Below are 21,587 nucleotides of genomic sequence, written 5' to 3'. Positions count from 1 at the left end.
CCTAAAGTTATCAGCGGGACTGAACAAGGCAACTGCCTCTTAGGGTTTGGAGTAGGGGAACTCCATGACCCAGAGCAGGGTGAGCTCATGCACGGAGCCTGGCTTCCTGACATGGACAGTCAAAGTTCAGTGTTGTGTATGTGTATACACCAGGGAGCAGAAAGGGGATGGGAAGTATTGAGTGGTGTGTTGTAGACTGGTGGGGAATTGGAGCCCCAACAAAATGGATATAGCATCTGAGTCACAGTAGAACTCCCCAACATCATGTATCAAAGTCCAGAGGAACCAGGGGCAGTAACACATGCCTGTCATTCCTGGTGAGCACATGGCAGAAGGATTGCAAGTTGAAAGCCAGCCTGAGCAATTTAGCCAGACCCTGTCTCAAAATACAAAGGGCTGGGGATGTGGCTCAGTGGTTAAGTGCCCTTGAGTTCAATACCCAATACCCTCCCCTCCAAAAAAAAAAAAAAAATGTCCAAATCGAGTGAAGAGTTCATCAATGCCATGGCCCCATGAATGGTGTCAAGGGTTCGAGCAGGTGAGGAGAGCATTTGAACAGGAGGGCTGCCTGGTGTGTGGAGTGAAGGCGGAGCAAGGAGAATATCATGCCTGCCTGGCAACTGCACATGTAAGAGCTCAGGAAGAATAAGCAGGATGCTGACGTGGAGGGGTGGCCTGACATGGGGCATATGATCCCAAATGAGGTGAGGACAGTATCCACGTGGGAGTGAGTGACAGGCAGTTGGATCCCAAGTAGGTTAAAGAGTTGCTCATGCATGGGATAGCCTGGTATGGGGATCAGAGCCCAAGAGGAGCTTCTGGGTGGCAATGGGCTCACCAGAGGCTGGTGGAGCAGAGGGAAAGAAGAACATCCTCAAGGGGAAGCAAGAGTGGTGACCAGGTGCAGGATGTCAGAGCTTGAGTGGAATAAAGGAGTATTTACATGAGAGGTGGAAGGTTGGTGATACAAGACCAACATGTAGAAGGTTTGATCAAGGAAGGAAACGCAACGTAAGCCAGTTTATGCCAGAAAAGGGTTACAAACATGGAAAGAATTGGAAGTATTAGTGTGAACTCATGAGTCTCAATGCATGAGATAAATTATGGTTGTTACTAAGTTGTATGTAGTATATACATACTGCATACAAATGTACGTACGTATACATTCATATATTCCTTAATTCTGTCCACTAAGTGGTTTTAATAGTGACATCCCAATAGTGATGCGAACACCGAAATCTCAGAATATGGCTTTTACATACCATTCTCTACAAAACAGAACTAAAGCTCCTTGGAGAAGTGGCTTATTCTAGGGCTGGGGGAGGGAAGATACAAGATGGGTGGGGTGAGGCTCAGTAGGGAGGCACTTGCCTAGCATGCTCAAGGCCCTGGGGCCAATCCCCAGTGTTTAAAAAAAAAAAAATCACCAAGATGAACTTCTTAAACCAGAAAGTAAGGAAATATTCAAGGAATGAGGAGGTCATGTCAAAAAAATTCAAATTCCCACTAGACAAATCATGGAAAATTTGAGCTCCAAAATAGGGGTACTGTATTCTAATGTGTTACTGATGAAATCTGAGGATTTAGGATGTGGAGACATCAGGTTCTCTTGAAATGGGAGAGAAATCAGAGGCTAAAAGCGCTTAAAAATACACAGAAAGAGGAGTTTGAGCTCCCTACCTTGTTTGGTCAGGTAATAATCCTCCCACAGGAAATTATTATATTTCACCAAACAGAACTAGAAAAGCTATTAACTGGGAGACCCCAGGTCTGCAGAAGGGTATAAATGAGATAGAAGACTAGAAAGAGATGAAATGGAAGCCTCTATCCCATCCTGCCACATAGCTTGCTTCTGCCTGCTCCAGAATAATGGTAGCCAGGCTTATATGCCCTGGGCTGATTAGAAGACATTTCTCTAGACAAAATATACATCCTGCTGAAGAAATTATATTACTTCAAGAAAAATTAGCAGGCACTGACATTTAGGGTCTCAACAGTAAAACCTAGGTGAATGAAACTAAAAAGCTTCTAATTCAGACTCTGGACTCTGAATTGGAAACACTGATCTCATCTGACTTTGGATTGTCTCCTTGAGGAAGTATGTACTGCATGTGGGAAGAATGAAAAGGAATGATAATTAAGAGACTGGGGTAGAAATAATCCATGTGCTCACGTTAAGACTATTTCCCAGCCTTCCTTCAAGTTAGGCTAGGATCATGTGACTGATTTCTGGCCAAAAGATGAGAATATAAATTATTTCTGAATCTAATGTTCCCAAACTTCTTGGTTACATTATCCTCGGGGTCATATAATTTTTTTTCTACAATGCCCTAGGCCAAAAGAAATACCTACCAATTCCAACTGCTGGTTAGTTCCAACAACACAGTAGAAGTAGTTGATGTTGTCTCTATCAGTAAGAGATGTACTATCACTAAACATTAAAATATTCTGAGAAGCTCCAGGGAGTTCTCTGCAGTGCCCTTGGAACCCAGTGGTGACCCATGGATCTAAGCTCTTTTTAGGCCAGTGCTTAAACACACTGTACCATGTACCAATTCTCCCCTTCCTTGCCTCTGGGACCTTGGAAATCATATGTCCTAAATGGCATGACTACAAAATGTCGGAAAGCAACAAAACCTGGAAAATAAACTTTTATTGCATTAAGCTTCTGTGATTTGTTGGAACTAGCATTGGTTGGAACTAGCTTACCTGTAGCTAGCACTGCTTTCTTTAATTCTGTACAGTTCAATATGGTGGCCACTTGAGATCATTAAAAACTAAGAATGCAATTAGTGGCACATACCAAAAGCTTTAAAACAGCAGGAGGCAAAGACAGGAGGACTACAAGTTCAAAGCCAGCCTCAGCAACAGTGAGGTACTAAGCAACTTATTAAGACACGGTCTCTAAATAAAATACAAAAAAACAAACAAAAAAAAAAAAAACAAGGGGCTGGGGATGTGGCTCAGTGGTTGAATGCCTCTGAGTTCAATCCCTGGTACACCCCCCCCCCGCCCCCGCAAAAAAAAGAGTCAGCCTCAGCAACTTAGCAAGGACCCATCTCAAAAAATAAAAAGGGTTGGGAATGTAGCTCAGTGGCTAAGTGCCTCTAGGTTTGATCCCCAGTACCAAAACAGAATTCAAAACAGAAGCACAGGGAAATATTTTTTCATTAAACACAACTTTATTGTCTTGACAGAACTACAATTCACTTTAACCACTGCATCACATAGGACACTGGTCTTCTAACACTTGTATGGAACGTGCATTATTTTTAGTGTTACATACAAACATATCACCAATCTAGTCAGTATCAACAGACTAATTCAGTTCAGATGACTTTTTTCTATGCACGGATGGAATATTATGGTGGGTTTACTTGGATATTTTATGTAGGTAGCACAAGTTAGAATATACCTATGCAGACAGCACAAGTTACAGTGTTTTGCACATAAATCATAATCATTAAATTGAGATATTTGCTATTATAATTATTTTCTAGGCAAAAATATATGGAAAATATTTAAATTTTAAACAAGGCATATCATTGAGGCAAAATTCAGTGCAGATACAGAAGCTAGTACTACAACCAGCAAAAACGGGAATAGGAGAGTATAGTGCACATTCAAAGATCCATACCAATTGCAATTTACAGCAAAATGAAAAGAAAAGGCTGTTGAATTCAAGTGTTGACGATAACATAAAAGGCAACACTGAAGACAATCATTAAGAATTACTAATTTTTTGAACAAATTAGTCAAAAAATAATTCACAAAATTAGTCATAAGAAATGAGAATTAAATTTCTAACAAAACAATTTTTAAAAGTTTTAGCAGACTGTTTGTAAACACAGTGCACTATTAAAACAGCTTAATTCTTACATGACCACACACAAAAAAAGAACGTTAGATTGAAAGATAAAAAGAGTCAGGCTGGAGTGTAGCTCAGTGGCAGAGCACTTGTCTAGCATGCACAAGGCCCTACATTTAACTCCAGCACTGCCACAAAAAAAAGAAGAGATTATTTTATATATGATAATTTATTTAGAAAATTTTAAGACCTCTTAAAAAACACACACAAAAAAACCCTGATAGAAAAAAAAACAAACCCTGAAATATTCGATTGTACCATTTAACAATTTTGCTCATAGAATATACATGAGCAAATTATATTTTGCTAACAGAATATATAGGCATATGTTTCTAATAATATCAAAGATCAATTGATTCAAAATTTGAAAATTTTCAAGTTTTAGTTTCAGAGGAATTGTGTGATATAAGACACTGCTCAAGGAAAACTTTGGGTATATTCTGTTTTCAAAGAACATCCAAATTTACAAAGAAATGTCAATTCATTGCCTAAAATCTCAAATTCATGACAGATATTTTTGATCAATTTCCATCAGTCGAGGAATTTCAACAAGAGATTAATTTGTACTGTGAAGATGGAATTCTAGCTATGCTAAGTCAAAGACCAGATACATCAGAATTTAAAAGCAAAATAACCTCTCGTTGCTTTATTCCAGTGTACAATTCATATTGAAGATATTCTTGTTCAGTTTTCTGAAGCAGATTCCAAGATGAGATATGGATACAGTCACTAAAATTCTTCAGGACATATGCATATGTACAAATGCTATGGAATACTCACTGCTAGTTATGGAACCAAAAAAGCATAAAACATTACATGATCTTGGGTTCTTTATCACTGTTATCTGGATGACTTATAAAAGAATTTTATAAAGATTTCCTGAACTAGAAAATCCAATTCAACATTTCCTTGAAACAAAAGGAATGTTTACCAAATATTATGCAAAGTGAAATAAGACAGACACAAAAGAACAGATGTTATATGAGCTCAGTTATGTGAAGTGTCTAAAATTCAAATATGTAGACAAATTAGAATAGTGGTCACAATGAGGGGAAATGATGAGTTATGGTTTAATGAGTACAGAATTTCAGTTTGGGATGATGGAAAAGTCCTGGAGATAAACAGTGATGATTTTACGAACATGTTAATGTAATTAATGCTACTGAATTACACAACACAAAAAGGACCCCAACAGCTAATTTTACATTATGTATATTTTATTACATTAAAGAAGAATTCTAAAATAGGTAAAATAAGAGTGAATTCAAGGGTGGGGATGTGGCTCAGTGGTGGTGTCTGTTCACTGTGCATGAGTCCCTGGGCTCTATCCCCAGAAAGAAAAAGAATTCATACAAAGAAATCTTGTCTTGTCCTGTAACTTGAAAGAAATTTCTTCAAAAGAAACTCATTACTGGGAAATATTTTTTAAAGCGCGAGCTTCACTGTAAAATAAAATTTGTCACAGGGCTAACTTTAACACTCATCCATGTAAACAAGAACAAAAATTCTAAATAAAGCTTAATAAAATCAATTCTATGAGGAGTGAGCAGTTGAAAAGCTCTTGATCTGACTTATTCCAATGATGGATTTAAGTACATGGGTGATGGGCCAGACTGAACATCATTCAGGCAATTATACATACTTAGTTACTGATAAATATTGTGCAGTAGGGTCTATGGTTTCCCTCAGTAGCTACCCAATATTTACAAAGCTGTACTGTACAAAGAACTTGTATCCAGGTAAAGGATCTATTGTAACTCAATTAACAACAACTCAATTTTTAAAGAGATTGAGTAGGCATTTTAACAAAGACGACTTATATGAATGGCTAAAGAGCACATGAAAGATAAATCAACATAATCAGTCATCAGGCAAATGCAAATTAAAACCACAAAGAAATCCAGAAAAGGCAACCCCACAGACAGAAGGTAGATCGACAGTGCTGCCTGGGAGTAGGGGTAGGAAGGGGAGATGGAAAAAATCTAAGGGATCTGATTAAGGTGATGTTCTAAAAGCGGGTTATGGCAATGGCTGCACACTCAGTAAATTTACTAAAACTCTCTGAACTGCATACTTAAACTGTGTGTGTGGTTTTGCTTTTTTTTATTATTATTATATATAATTTATACCTTAAAAAGTTGAAAAACAAAGTTTGTGCTCTAGATTCCCAACTGACACCAGGATAAAACATCCTCTCATGCAAACTGGGTGGGTCTAACCATGAAACATCCTAAAATAACTTTAAGAGTTTTACATATTCCTCTTAATTCTTCCCATAAATTATATCTTATGAGGAAAGAAAAAAAAAAAAAACTTACACCAATGTGGATGATCCTTAGGTGACATTCCTTCCATGGCTAGAGTGCATCTGGTTGGTCCATTGAGCGGTAACTGTGCAGATCAAGCTGTCACACAGCAGACTCTGAACTGCAGGCTTTGAGGGTGGGGGGATGAAGGAGGCACCAGAAGAAACCGAAAACCCTACATCCAGAGGTAGCATTTCAAACCAAACATGTTACATTACAGCAAACGTTCCTGAGTCTCACATCAGCATTAAGGATCTCTTTATTTCCACAAGCGCGGAGTTTTATGGTTCAAGTTCTCTTTTTACAGGAGCTGTTTCAAATTTCAACCTTAGGAACTCATTTCTGTACCACTCTTCAGTCGTGGGGATTCTCTAGAACCCAGTGACCTGACACCCAAACCTAACTCACTCAGGATCTTTAGTTCCTTTTTCAATTAGAAATTATTATTCAGACTCCTCAATGAAATTTTTAAAGAATATCCATCAATACCCGTATATTCCATTCCTTCAAGGTCTACTCTCACACACAACAGAAAATATAACTGAGCAATTATTCTTATCAATTCTACATTCTTTTCCTGAATCGTACTAGCTATCAATGGGGTTTCAGTCTATGTATTTTCCAGATGGTACGGGATCAAAATATCGAATTCCTACAGAGGAAAAGTCAGGTTATATACATGAAATAACTTGATAAATGAGAGTATGTTATCCATCTCAAGGTGGCAGCTGCTACTCAGAACCAGCTGAGTGTTCCACAGAAATAAGGGCGCAGTATGATAGTATTAACATGGAATTCCCTAATTTTAAAATAGTGACAATTATACACACACACACACCAAAAACATGTCCAAGGGCCCACTCTGACCCAATCTGATTGTGACCTTTGCTATACAGAATGCTTACACTGTAATTACAGGAAGCTGTGCTTGCTACAAAGTTTTTTAAAAATATACACTTCTATTTTGCAAAAAAATAAAAAAAAAATCCATCCAGAATAGCTATTTTCAGCATGTGTCTTTTCTATCACCCTCAATCTGTCTTCCTATGATGCATGGCTCAATTGGCTCAGGTGCAAATTCTTATATTCTCAACCCCCTTAGCCAATACTCAAAAGAAAAAAAGATTGTGGTGATTTGTGTGATTAGAACATTCCCTGAAGGCAAACTTATTTGAGCTTCCCTGATCTGTTCCTATTTATCACATTCTAGGGATTCCTGCATCAAGTATTCAAAGAGTATATCACATTATCATACGTCCAGTATCCTGCAACACAGTAGTTTTCTACTAAGCAAATGAAAACATTCTAAAGGACGAAAAATGTTTAAATGATTTCCATAGCATTAGAGAATATCATAGATACAAAATGAAACTTAGAAATCAATAGCCCCATCCCTTCCTTCTACATGCAAAGAAACTAAACTTCAGAAGGGTCAAGTTATTTGTGCAAGGTTATATGGTGAGTTGGTTGGCAAATGGGGACATACCCAAGTAATCTGAATCCAGTCAAGTTCTCTTTCCATAATGCTACCTGGCAGTGAAAGAAGAGCCAAAGAAAGAGAAATACACTAAAGGAAAGAACTTTTCAAATATAATTTTGGCTTTTTAGAAGTATTTCACATCACATACCTTCTTCTCTTTCCATATAACTTTACCAACCAGCAGTTGACATCCTTGGTAAGAGAAATGAATGAAGATGCACATTCTTCCTAGCTGCCAACCCATTCAAGTTGCAGTTACTCATAAATGTTATGGTAATTTAAATTCCAGGTGTATATGTAAGGAGATGATAAGGGGACATTTTGGACTGAATTTCTCCTGCCTTACTATATTCCCAGAATTACTCTGCAGAGTGAAATAACCGATGTCTGATAAGACTTGAATTACTTTTAAATATTTTATCACATTTGTTGCATTCATATTCTCTATTGCCAGTATGAATTTTTACGTGCTCTACGAGGACTGAACTCCGACTAAAGGTTGCTCCACAAAAGTCACATTCGTAGGGTTTCTCTCCAGTGTGAACTCTGTAATGTTCATTAAGAGATGAACTCTGACTGAAGGTTTTCTCGCATTCGCTACATTTGTAAGGTTTCACACCAGTATGAATTCTCAGATGACGACTGAGGAGGGAATGAGTAGGAAAGGCTTTCTCACACTCGGTACATTTGTAGGGTTTTTCTCCTGAATGAAGTCTTTGATGATAAATGACAGATGTAAAATGGCTAAAAGTCATTCCACAATCCTTACACAAATACGGCTTCTCTCCAGTGTGAATTCTCTGATGTCGAGTAAGGCAAGAATTCTGTCTAAAGGATTTTCCACAGTCTTCACATGTATAGGGTTTCTCTCCAGTGTGAATTCTCTGATGTTTGGAAAGGGAAGAGCTATGACTGAAGGACTTCCCACAATCGTTACATTTATAGGGTTTTTCTCCAGTATGAGTTCGCTGATGTTGAGCAAGAGAAGAACTTTCACTAAAGGGTCTCCCACAGTCTTTACATATGAAGGGTTTTTCTCCAGTATGAATTCGCTGATGTTTAATGAGGTGAGTGCTCAGGCTGAAACTTTTTCCACAATCATCACACTTGAAGGGCTTTTCTCTATTGCGACGTCGTCGTTTGAGCGATGAACTATCACCGAAAACTTCTTCACATTCACTACACATAAAGGATTTCTCTCCAGTGTGCTTTCTATGTTTGGTGAGTGAGGCATTACAGCTAAAGGTTTTCCCACATTTACTACATTTATGAGTTTTTTTTCCGGTCTCAGGTCCCTCATCTTTATTTAAGGTTGTATCTTGTTGTAACTTCTTCTGACATTTTTCACACATCATCTTTTCTCTCTCAGTACGGGATAAGCTTTTGGCAAAGGACACCCCACATTTACTGCACTTGGCCTTATCTCCCAAATGCATTTTCTGACGTTTGTGATGTTCACTAAGAGATGAAGAATGACTTAGGCTCTTCCCACCTTCTCCGCCTTTCTGTGACTTCTCTGAAGAATGTTCTTTACGGTTCAGAACAAGATCGGAATGAAAACTGAAGGGTTTCTTGGATTCATTATACCTCCGCGACTTCTTCCTTAAGTAGGCTCTCACATGTTTCATCAAGTCAGAAGTTCGTTTAAAGTGCTTTGCACCAGGGCTCCTTTCTGAGTCAAAGTCTTCACCTTTACTGCCTCGCTGATGAGCTTTCTTATGTGTTCCTTTTGAATGTCGTTTGCCATGACCCTCATCAGATCTGCCATAACGCTTCCTTAATTCTGCAGTCAAGCCACAACCATCATCCTTGAAGCATCTTTCTATTATTTCCTCTGAAGTTGATCCTTCAATAAGCACATCGTGCTTTTGAACAGACGGCTCCAACTCACCCCTAGGCTCACTCTCTAAAAGAGATCACAATAGAATATTTCTGTTTGCAATAAAGAAAGCTACTGTATTTGGGACTAAAATAGGAACATAGACAGTAATGATAAGGAATCTGGCTTGGATAATTCTCAAATGGAGGTTTATAAAACAGGAAGCAGAAAGGCAGTTCAGCAAAGCAAGATGAAAACAAGGGTTAGGACAAATAGGAAGATGAAAAGGTGGTGTGACATAGTTAGAGATGCAAATTCTTACCCTTATTTTGAATTTTTCTAACAGGCTTAAACCTATCCTCCCTACATCCAAACTTCTCTCTTTTCAAACAATGATAACACAAACATTTGTTGCCTACTTACCAAGTACCAGGTGCCATGCTGAACACTTTATCTGTATTATTTTACTTAATCTTCACAACCCCCGAGTGAAGTAGGTCCTACTCATATCCCCATTTCATGAGTGTGACAACTGGTTACATAAAGCATAAGCAGCTTGCCAAAGGTCACATATATTATAAGTGGTAAAGCTAAAAATTTCAGTCTGACATCAAGATTCATGCTTTTGATCCCTAAACCATAGACTCCTCAAAGCAGACAAACAGCACTAATTTTATAGAAAATGTTGATCACATCACAGATAAGCAGTATCACATATGCTAGACTCTTTAAAGGTTACAGCAACTTGGCCTTATCAACTTTAGGATGCTCTAATCAGGCATCCATTTCCTGTCCCTCATACACTACAGCACTTTCAATCCTATTCTTTTGGCCTTAAAACTTCCTACTACCTAGAAGTTGGGCTTAGTGGCACACACCTGCAATCTCAAGAGCTAGAGGGCTGAGGCAGGAGGATTGCAAGTTCAAGCCTTGACAACTTGATGAGATCCTGTCTCAAAACAAAAATTTTAAAAAGGGCTGGAAAGATAGGTCAGTGGTACAACACTCTCAGATTCAACCCCTCATACTAATAAAATAAAATTAAATGTATGTGGTCTAAGCAGGGCATGGTGGGGCCCACCTATAATCCCAGTAGCTCAGGAGCCTGAGGCAGGAAGATCATGAGTTGAAAGCCAGCCTCAGCAAAAGCAAGGGACTAAGCAACTCAGTGAGACGCTGTCTCTAAATAAAATACACAATAGGGCTGGGGATTTGGCTCAGTGGTCAAGTGCCCCTGAGTTCAATCCCCAGTACCAAAAAAAAAAAAGATTATGGTCTAGGAGATGAAATAGTATGAGAAAGATTACTGTTTTGGGGGGTTGGGGCTATAGCTCAGTGGCAGAGTGCTTGCCTTGCATGTGTGAGGCACTGGGTTCAATCCTCAGCACCACATAAAAATAAACAAATAAAATGAAGGTATGCTGTCCATCTATAACTACAAAAAAATTTTTTTAAAAAAGGATTACTGGTTTTCTTAAAATAAATGAAAGCATTGATATGTATGATTTTTAAACATTTTTTTAATGAAAAATTAGTAAATTTTAGGAAGATACAGGGAATGATAAAGGGAAAAGAGCTAATCCCTTAAACACAACCAGTGGTAACATGAATGTATCCCAAATGAAAACCTAGCACTGGAGTTATGGCTCAGCAGTAGAGCACTTGCCTGACATGTGTGAGGCACTGGGTTTGATCCTCAGCACCACATAAAAATAAATAAAATAAAGGTATTGTGTCCATCCACAACTAAAAAAATTTTTTAAAGACCTACATGTAACTATATGTTTAACATGTATATGTACATTTTTTCCCTTGAACATGCTGTCTACAGGATGAATTCCTATGTCTCCTTCAAGACTCAACTTCAAATGCTAAGTCCTTGATCCTTTAGACTAATGCTCCTTGACTTAAAATAAGGTTATGTCCCATTATAAGCTGAAAATATCACAAGGTGAACATGCACTTCATACACCTGACCTACTGAACATCACAGCTCAGCAGTACGCACTGAACCATCAGTTGTTTCCCTGCATGACTCCTTGGCTGATGGAAAGCTGAAGCTCACTATAGCTGCCCAGTGTTGCAAGAGTACTAAACCAAATATTGCTAGTCAGGGAAAAGAGAAATTTAGAATATGAAGTTGGGTTGCTACTGAGTGTGTATCATTTCTGTACCATCATAAAGTCAATGACTGATTGTAATCCCTGTGACCTGGGATCACAAGCACAAGGTCAGCCTCAGCAACTTAGTGAGGCCCTAAGCAACTTAGTGAAACCCTGTCTCAAAATAAAAAATAAAAAGGGCCAGGGATGTGGCTCAATGATTAAGCATCCCTGGGTTTGAGCCCAGGTAGCGAAAAAAAAAAAAACTCAAAAGTCACTAGACAAGCCACTGTAGGTCCAGAACTATCTACATTCACATAGCTCCTTGTATGAGCCATTATTATAGCATTTATCGCATTACTAACACTTTTTTTTTTCTTTTTTTTTTTTTTTTTTGCAGTGCTTGGGATCAAATCCAAGGCCTTAAACATGCTAGGCAAGTACTCTATTGGTAAGATACACTCCAGATCACATCTTTTCAGTATTATAAAGATATGCCTCTCAGAGCTCTTCCTGTGAGGAGACTATCTTACAGTCCTTACTGATACCGATACCGTGATCCACCACTGTACTCACAGCAAGACCACTTGCCCACAGGCTATTCCCCAACAATGGATAGTTAGGCCCATTTCTGTGAGACATAGGATTCCTCTTTGGCCTTCCCTAAACTTTCTCACAACTACTCTTCAGTTCAAGATTCTTCCTTCCCAATCTTTCCCCCTTCCCCACCTCATTCATAGAGGTTAAACTTACATCATGCTGTAATAGCTCTCTGGCTTCTTCCAGCTCCCTTCCCATTTGTTTTCATTGGAATTTTCCAAAATAAATCTCTTGCATGGGAAATCACCCTTGGCATCTACATCTCAAAGGACCAAAACCAACAGTCTCTCAAACTAAAAAGAACACTCCAAAAGGGGCAGGGCTCTCTTCCACATCCTTATGTTTTAGCATATAGGCTGCCCAACATTACAAAGGCTCTTCCCAACTGACTTGGTGAGCAACTGCATTCAAGGTTCTTACCTACCTTTCACCAACTCACCAGGTCTGGAGTCTTTTGAGATTTCTTTGGCCAGCACCCTTGGCAATTCAATCCACTTTAGCTGGGAAATCACATCTAACTGGGAAACTGAAGAGCCTGCTCATAGAGAAAAGAATGGTAAATGACTGCTCATGCATACAACAAAGATGTCCCAACATTCAAACTTAAGCCTCTGGTTCTCTAGGAAAGATGAAATGAAATAGACATCAATATTAGAATTCAAGGAGAAAATGGGGGAAGGGAGAGCACTGATAACAAAATGATGCTGTGCGGCAGTCTGGCTGGGCACAAATAACAGGGGGGTCATGAGCCACTTGTAGATTCAAGCAGGAATGAACTTTATTTTCTCACCCACGCGAACTCCACCCACAAGAACTGTGCAGCAGGAGCCCCCCTTCTGGCAAATGCCAGGCACCATCTTGACCTGGCCGTGGCTCTCAACACCCGAGCCACCCTTTTTCCTAGGATCTGGAGGCTCCTGCACATGGATTCACTTCCTGCACTTGGACAGGTCACTGGGCCGCTTCTCCCTGCAGAAAGGGACCCGAAAGGGAACGCCCGATAGCAGCGCCACCGGACTGGGTGCACATGCCGCGCTGGAGCGGGACATGCGGAGCGGGTTCTACGCGAGACCGCAGCTGGCCGGACAGCCGCCCCTTGTGCCTGGTGGTCCCTATCAAAGTCAGTCCATGTCGGCGTCTGGAGAAAGTTCAGAATGGCCCAGGAGCGCAGCCAGGGGGACGCCCTTCTAACCCTCCTGCTTTGGCCCTCTGAAGGCGCCCTGCCTTCTGTGCAGCGTTTGGAACCCCTGGGGCTCTCAACAATGCTGCACACTTCCCACTGAATGAAGCAAAGACCTTTTGGAGGTAATTTTGCAGAAAAGTACAGTTTTCTGATCCATTTTTAGGATTAGTCATTTTAATCCCTGAGTGCTCAGTCAAAACAAAGTTAAAATATTTACATGAGTACAGTATTTATCTTTCTATAACAGGGGACAAAAAGATACCCAGCTTAGATGCTAGATCATAAAGAGGATGTCATTACCCAGAAATTCTAGGTTCCTTAAGTTCTCCAGTAGCACGTCCTTATATAGCTCCTTCTGAGAGGGCTCCAGCTTCTTCCATTCTCCTCTGGAAAAATTCACAGTCACATCCTTGAATGTTATGGTTTCCTAAAACACCAAACATAGTCATTTTGCATTGTATTATTTCCAGACAGACCCTAAGGATGCAGAGAAGTGGTTAGCATATAAATAAATGATTTTGACAGTATTCAAGTTTCTAAAAATTTCAAAGTAACTATGGAGTAGCTATTATGTGATTAATACAAGTGACAAAGAACAGGGTATTTCATAACCCTGCCTCTCCCATCCAGTCTCTGTTGTCAATGCTGTATAAGAATTCTCTATTGGTCAAGTTAATTCTAACATATTGATTCCTACGAGTAAAAGGAAAATTATGAGTGAAGGGTATAATTTACATTACCAAACCCCAAATATGCAGAATTAATATAAGCTAACTACAGGTAGTAATTAAATACATAATAATATCATTAGCAATTATATTCCAAATTTTAACTTCCAGTTATATGCAGTAACTATTTTCTATATCCTCTTACAGAATCTGTATTCAGTCTGTACTTGCACTTGTAATAGCTCCACATTTATAAACAAGTAGACTGACTCTTTAAATTCACTTTCTGTAGCATCCTCCGCATGACTTTTTGAGACGCAGTATAACAGAGTGTCTGCCTATTACTGCATTAGCTTCCTGCTGATGTAATACCATGTAACCAATTACCATGGCTTTGGTTGCTTTGAACAACAGAAATGTATTCTCTCACAAAGCTGGAGCCAGAAATCAGAGCTCACTGTGTTGGTAGAACTGCACTCTCTTGAGAGGATCTGGGGGGAGAACTTGTTCCTTGTTTCTTCTAGCTTTTGGTGATGTCAGCATTCCTTGGCTTGTGGCACTATCCATTGAAATCACCTCCCTCTTTTATATCATCATCTCTTCCTAGTACACTCAATCTCTCTCAAACTCTATTGGGGGAACTTACAATGCATTCAGAGCCTACTCATATAATCAAGGATAGACATTTTAAAACCCTTAATTTAATCACACCTGCAAAGATCTTCCTCCAAAGGAAGAAACATTCACAAGTTGCAGGAATTGGAAAAAAGACATAGTTTTTGGAGTAATCACTGGCCTGCTACAGCACTGTTAATTCATTCTTGTGAATAAAATCCCCCACCACTCAGTATGGTGGTCTGACTCGGAAGACTGAGGCATGAAGATCACAAGTTCAAAGCCAGCCTCAGTAACTTAGCAAGGCCCTAAGCAACTTAGCAAGACTGTTTTAAAATAAAAAGGACTGGGGATGTGGCTCAGTGGTTAAGCCCCTCTGGGTTCAATACCCAGTACTAAAAAAAAGGTATTTTTTCCCCTAACTGGTGATTACTGCTTTATAGGAAACTTATTGATTTGTAACCAACTATTTTCCCAGATATTACTACAAGTTTCAGTACTTTTTCAGTTGCTTTTGTTGAGGTTTTGAAAATAGACAATGTCTGCGAATACACATTTGCCTCTTTAATACCAATGCTTGCTGCATTGGCTAGAGTGTTCAGAAAACACTGGTTAATGGCAATGATGTCTTTTCTTTTTGGTAATAGGGACTGAATCCAGTGTTTTGTGCATGCTAAGCAACATCCCCAGCTTTTTTTTTTTTAATTTTGAGACAAGATCTCCCTAAGTTGCTAAGGTTGGTTTTGAACTTGTGATCCTCCTACCTTAAGACTCCTGAATTAGTTTTTGAGAATTAGTTTTTGAGACAGCATCTTGATAAGTTGTCAAGGCTAACCTTGAATTTGTGATCCTCCTGCCTCAGCTTCATGAGTAGCTGGGATTACAGGATGTACCACTGCACTCAGCAGCAATTCCTTATCTTTTATTGATATTGTGAAGATTCCAACACTACTCAGCTGGAGATCCTCTTGATCATATAAAGGAAATACAGCTCTATTTCCACCTGACTAATTTTCTACAGGATTAACTGTTGAATGTTAGTAAATGTTTTTGTTTTGAAATATTTGTTTTTTTAGTTGTAGTTAGACACAATACCTTTTTTTAATTATGTATTTATTTATTTTTATATGGCTCAGGGCCTTGCACATGCTAGGTGAGCGCTCTACCATTGAGCCATAATCCCAGTCCCAAATGTTTTTGTTTATTCCAACTTGTAACACAATCTGTGAACTCAAATAAAATGTGAAAAATAAACTTTAAGTTCCTTGTTTCAATTTTTTTTTTTTTTTTGGCCTGAATTATCTTTACCACTAAAGAGTCCAGTTCAGTATTCACTTAAGAATGAAAACCAGGGAAAGGAAACTTACACATGATTCAGTATTTGAAAGAACTGCAACCATTTTATCTTCTTCTGAATTTTCCTCTTGGCAAAGAGAAGAATCTTGAGCAACTGGATCTAAGAAGGGGGAAAAACACCTGGTCTTTCTAGTGGATTCTTCAGACTAAACATTTTTTTGTATTCCCTAGGGTGGGGGGATGATGGGGGGGGGGATACAAGTCTGTTTCTCCTACTATACAACCCAGACTCCTCTGTGATCCTAGATGTGTGTGTCTGGGAGGAGGGTCCCCCACACAAACCACACAATTCTGCCATGCATACTCCAGTGGACATTAGCTCAGTGTCCTTTAATCCAATTCAATCTGACACTATCTACCCGGAGAGAGCACCAGATTCCACAGGTTGAGGACTCAGTCCCACAACACTGTCCCCCATTTCAGATGCTAGCTTTAGCCTCTGGAAATTCTGACCAATAGTTATAAATCAGATTTCCCACAACCATCTCCTTGTTAGAATGGCTCACAGGACTCAGGGAAATACTTTTATTTTTACCCGTTTACTACTTACGATATTACAAAGGATATAAATGAACAGCTAGAGAGAAGAGCTGCTTAGGATAAAGCACTAAGAAAAGGCTCATGGTCTCTGAAAGGAGCTAAAGGCCTGGATGTGCCCAAATTTCTATGCCCCTAGGAATGCCCACATATTCAGCTTGCTAGAGGCTTAGAACCCAGTCCTTTTGGGTTTTTCAGGAGGCTACGATCATACCAGCATGATAAAATCACCAGTTGCAGGCAGAATGGCTCAATCTTCAGCAACTCTCCAGGAGGCCCCAAGTTCCAACCCTCCCGCTCCAGAACAAGTTGGTTCCCATGGCAACCAGCCTCCCAGGGTGATGGCTAATTAGGGATTTTCCAAAAATCACTTCCTTGACAAACTCAGATGTGACTGAAAGGTGTTTGTTATAAATAACAAAAAGACTGCATTTTACCTTGGGAGCTCTGCAGTTGTTTGGGGAACAAGTTTCAGGAATCCAGGAAAAAAGGATAAATACTTTAACAAAAGATACTTACTGTGCCAGTCACTTAGGAAATGACAAGGTTATAGGAACTGTGAGCCAGGGACTGTGGATGAAAACTCATAAATATATCTCAAAATATTACTCTTGGTTTCAATTCTTTCAGGAAAAAAGGCATGAAATTTTTCCCATTCTTTAAACAAAGAATAGTGAGAGACAGGTTCTTACAGTACCCCATAAGAACCCAGGCTTTCTTCCCTATCTTAACCCCAAATCCTTTCAATTCCTAATTTCACAAAAACTGGTTTCCTTTATTGCACAAACCCTCAGCTTCAAAATATTTAATTTACACAATAATGAGTCTTTGAATAGTTTTAAATTAAAAGATGTATTAAGGTAAAGGGCATTTTCCTTTTTTCTTATAAATGTGTTTACTTTCTAGTCTGAGCACAAGGCATTGCTCCAGGGTCACCCAAAGCTGTTTGTTTACTGAGGGAAGGCATCGGCTGGTCCCAAGAACTGACTCCATCTTTGGGAAACCCAGCAGATTCCTGCAGACTGAAATGAGGAAACTAAACTCATAGGAACTAAATGTCTGAAATTGACTTCAGGTGCCTTTTTCACATTTAAAGTATTTTTTCAAATCACATTTCTTGTGAAAAGATTTTTTCTGGCAGCTTTACCAACTAGACAATTAGAAAAAAATTAAGAATTAGAATTATGTAATCAAAATCAAAAGAGGGTTGTAATTTAAGAAAATTGTTCTTCGTCACAGGATGCCAGCAGTCAATTCTTTGTTTCCAGAAGCCTCTACACAGAAGCCCTAATTTGGAGAAGTGCCATGCTACAGTGACAGAATTTATTCCACCATGAGTTCTAGAATACATAAGGAAACAATGTTTACCACCATAGACTTAATTTGTTGTTACACGGATAACTGATGTGTTCAAAATGGGGGTTTCCTGACTTCTCTCTGATTTGTCTGTTATTGCAACATAGTGTTTTTCCAAAATTAGGGCTTCTAAGGGGAGGACACTGCAGGAAGAATTGATTGCCCACATTCTCTAAGGTACAAAAGTTTCCTGATGTAAATCTCTCATCTTTGATTACATGGTTCTAATTCTTTTTGCTTCCTTTGAGGAGTTTATTTTCATAACTTGAAATCCCCCCCACTTTCTTCCTCCATCTATAAATCTCACCTTCCTTTTCTTCAAGTATCTCACCATCCTTCTCTTCAAGTGTTTGGGTCAAATCTTCTATCAGGGCCACCATCTCCTCACTATTCTCAGGATGTTGTGACTTTACCCAAATCCTGATCTCCCCAGGCAAAATGGCCAGAAACTGCTCAAATACTAAGAGCTCTAAAATCTGTTCTTTTGTGTGAATGTCAGGTCTCAGCCACTGAAGGCAGAGCTCCCAGAGTTGATTCAGGGATTTCCTGGGTCCAGCCTCTTCTGAGTAACAAAACCACCTGAACTTCTGTCTGAAAGACTCTGGGTCAGCAGTGTTTCCTTCTGAGATAGCTTTTTGGTCCTCAGGAGTTTCTGCTCCTGGGACTTTGTTGTGTTCACTTGAGGCCACCGTCACAGGATCTGGGGAGATGGCTGTCATCTTGTTCAGGGTGACTACAGCTTGCACTGTGAATCACAAGCAGGAATCCGGTCCCTTTAGACTATTGAAGTATCAGCACAGTCCACCAACAGGCACTATACACAGCAAAACATCAAGGACTCCAGGGATCCAGTTTACAGTCTTGCAGAAACTGCCAAGAAGAAACATAAGACATGGAAAAAAATGAAATAAATTGTTGTTAATCCTGAACACATTGGTTTGGTTCAAATACATATAACCTCAGAGGCCTAGAACAGCCCTGCCCAAGTATTCTATTAAAAGAACAATTTCCTTTATAGGTCAAATGCTCAGGAGTTACTTAAGAATAATTAAAGATATCCTCCCAGGAAGCAGCAAATTCAGACTTCATAATACTCCTCATAAACAAAATTTATCAGAAAAGGTTCCCTAATCCAAGGGGATGATGTCACAAATCTACTTAACTACTCCTGCCATCTCTTAGTAGACAGCCACCAGTTGCCCAACTCAGAAGTCTGATCTCATATTTGACTACCAACTCTCTCTTCCTCCTTACTCTTCACATCCATTAATAACCAAGTTCTGGCAACTTTATTTGCTAAGACCCTTTCCATTCTATTGCACTGAAACTGCCTAAGAACAGGTTTCTTCAATCTAGTCTCACACCATGGCCAAGGGATTTTTTCTAACACACAAAAGTTGATCCTGTCACTCCCCTGTTTGTACTTCCTTACTGGCCAGCTGTTTCAGATAAAGTTCAATGCACTGGCCAGCCGTCTCAGATATAATTTCAATGCAGAGGGGTGTGCACAACCATCAAGAAACATGCCTGGCTGACTTCATCTCTCCAGCTCTAGCTAGCAGACTGACAGTGCAGCCATAAAGAAATATCCCCCCATTCCCAGTCTATACTCTCCTATTCTTTGCACGATGGCTATTCCCACTCCTTGGACTGCTGCCTCCTTCAAGGCTCCTACCAAACTTTAATTCTTTCTTTAAAAACTGACTCCTTTGGGGCTGGGATGTGGCTCAAGCGGTAGCGCGCTCGCCTGGCATGCGTGCGGCCCGGGTTCGATCCTCAGCACCACATACAAACAAAGATGTTGTGTCCGCCAAATACTAAAAAATAAATATTAAAAAATTCTCTCTCTCTCTACCTCTATCTCTCTCACTCTCTCTTTAAAAAAAAAAAAAAAAAAAAAAAAAAACTGACTCCTTTCACCTCCTGTCACCTCTTGTGTGAAACTCTCTTTGATCCCCAAATGCACACAGCCTGCTGTGTTGCATGCATTCATTCATTCTACAAGTGACTGAGCATCTACAATGAGCTGGGAATGAGCATTGTGAGGACTGGTCAGGCGGGGGACCCACTCTCCCAAGGGTTCAGGAAATAACAACACAACCTAAGATGAACCACTGAGGGGCAACGGAGAAGATGGGCGTCTCTTACTGCAATTATTATACAAATAATAATCTTGCGTACCCAATACTGTACTCATTTCCGAGGACCGAACACAGCACGCATAATGTCACTTATTCCTTTGCTAAATACTAGGCGCCCACTTATCTACCACTGGCGCCCTGCAGGGCACCTGGGACTAACACACTCTCGACTCCGTCTCCCTGGAGTTACAATAGAGGCTCAGTGAAAATGTGACGCAGGCAAAGATTCTCAACCAGGGGGAAGAAAGGGAGAGACGATTTTGTCCCAAAAGGGTCATTTGGCAATACCTGAAAACATTTTTAGTGATCTGGACCGGAGAGGAAGGATGCTTTAACTGGTATCTAGGGGCTAAAGCCAGGGATGCTGGCAAAACGGACACACACCCACACACACACCCCCAAGGAATTATCCCGCCCAAAATACAACACTGCCGAAGTTTCGAACCCCTGGGCGCAGGGAGGGATGGAGAGAAGCGGGTGGCTCTGTCCTGCAGGACAGCGCCCGACTCCCGCGGCAGGAGCAGCAGCCGCCGTGCACAGCCAGGTCCGCTGGCTGCTCTCGTCCCCACCCTGCCCCCAGGTGCGCGCTCGGAGCCGGCCACTCGTCGCAGTTCCCAGACTAGGGATCCAGGACAACCAGTACCTGCTCCAGCATCCGCAGCCAGCTCCAACGCCACCGCAATGAGCTTCCAGAAGCTCGTCCCGCAGCGGCTGCGCGCGCAAGCCCGCGGCAGCCACTGCGCCTGCGCGGCGGTTCGGAACTACGATTCCCGGAGTGCGTTTGTTCCACTTTGCAAAAGTCCTGCTCCTTCCATAGGCTCCCACCTGCACTGTTGCGCATGGTTAGTGGGAAGCGGGTGGGGGGCTTAGCTGCAGAATTATTGCTGCGCCAGAGGCTTGGAGGCCTAGAACCCTCTCAGGTTTTCAAATCTATGCGGCTCTGTCTCCTTGGCAACCTCGAATCTTCCCTCACTTTCCTTGGTAACCACCATTCCCTGAGATCCAATGTGGAAAAAAAAGAAAAAAAATTACTGCAGAAGTGTATTACGGATTCACTTGACACATCGGTAAACTAAATTAAATGTTAATCTGACTTCTACACCTGCCATCATTGATCCAAAACAAAACACCATCATGCCTTGCCTGGATTATTGTTGTGATAGCTTATTGATTTGACATTTCTTGTCCATTCTCTCCTCACCACGGTCAGGCAGATGTTTCAAAAACATCAAACGAATGATGTTCCTCCTTTGCTTAAACCACTGCAAAGGCTTCCCATTTCACTCAAAGAAAAAAAACCCTAGTCTTTACAAAGGCCTACAAAGCCTGAGGCAGTCTGGCCACTCATAACCTGTTTGACCACTTCCCCCACTTTCCTGCACATGGACCACCCTCCAACTTCTACCTACTGATCTCAGTGAGCTCTGCCACCACTGCAGTTAGTGAAATTGGAGTTCCACCCCACTCCTGTTTCCCCTTCTAACATACCATGATTTTCTTCTTAATTACTTATTGTCTATCTTCTACACCAGAATATTAATTCCACAAGGATAAGG

At 40.3% G+C, this 21,587-nt stretch overlaps 1 protein-coding gene across 1 annotated transcript; it reads right to left on the bottom strand.

The window, feature by feature from the left end:
* Nucleotides 1–3,157: 3,157 nt before the first annotated feature.
* On the bottom strand, nucleotides 3,158–20,872 carry Znf483 (zinc finger protein 483). The gene is made up of 7 exons (XM_046451742.2): nucleotides 20,675–20,872; nucleotides 18,748–18,760; nucleotides 18,198–18,635; nucleotides 16,009–16,097; nucleotides 13,659–13,785; nucleotides 12,600–12,710; nucleotides 3,158–9,560 (listed from the first exon to the last, which is right to left on the bottom strand). The coding sequence occupies exons 1-7, from the start codon at nucleotides 20,870–20,872 to the stop codon at nucleotides 8,014–8,016; spliced, it is 2,523 nt and encodes an 840-aa protein (XP_046307698.1). The 3' UTR covers nucleotides 3,158–8,013.
* Between the last annotated feature and the right edge of the window lie 715 nt (nucleotides 20,873–21,587).

This window comes from Marmota monax, unplaced genomic scaffold (genome assembly GCF_021218885.2).
Source record: "Marmota monax isolate L192 unplaced genomic scaffold, Marmota_monax_Labrador192_F-V1.1 WCK01_AAM20220418_F8-fsc00020, whole genome shotgun sequence".
NCBI classification, from domain to species: domain Eukaryota; kingdom Metazoa; phylum Chordata; class Mammalia; order Rodentia; family Sciuridae; genus Marmota; species Marmota monax.
Note: the sequence above shows the minus strand (reverse complement) of the source record. Positions and strands in the feature narration are given on the sequence as shown.

What these genes read in the sequence shown, in the direction of transcription:
- Znf483 (XM_046451742.2), bottom strand. Translation starts at nt 20,872, where the DNA reads ATGCGCAACAGTGCAGGTGGGAGCCTATGGAAGGAGCAGGACTTTTGC. An exon ending in GATACTTGAAGAAAAGGAAG is followed by an intron (nt 16,098 to 18,197) that starts GTGAGATTTATA and finishes CCCCCTTCTTAG; the next exon opens with ATCCAGTTGCTCAAGATTCT. An exon ending in AAGGAACCTAGAATTTCTGG is followed by an intron (nt 12,711 to 13,658) that starts GTAATGACATCC and finishes CTCTATGAGCAG; the next exon opens with GCTCTTCAGTTTCCCAGTTA.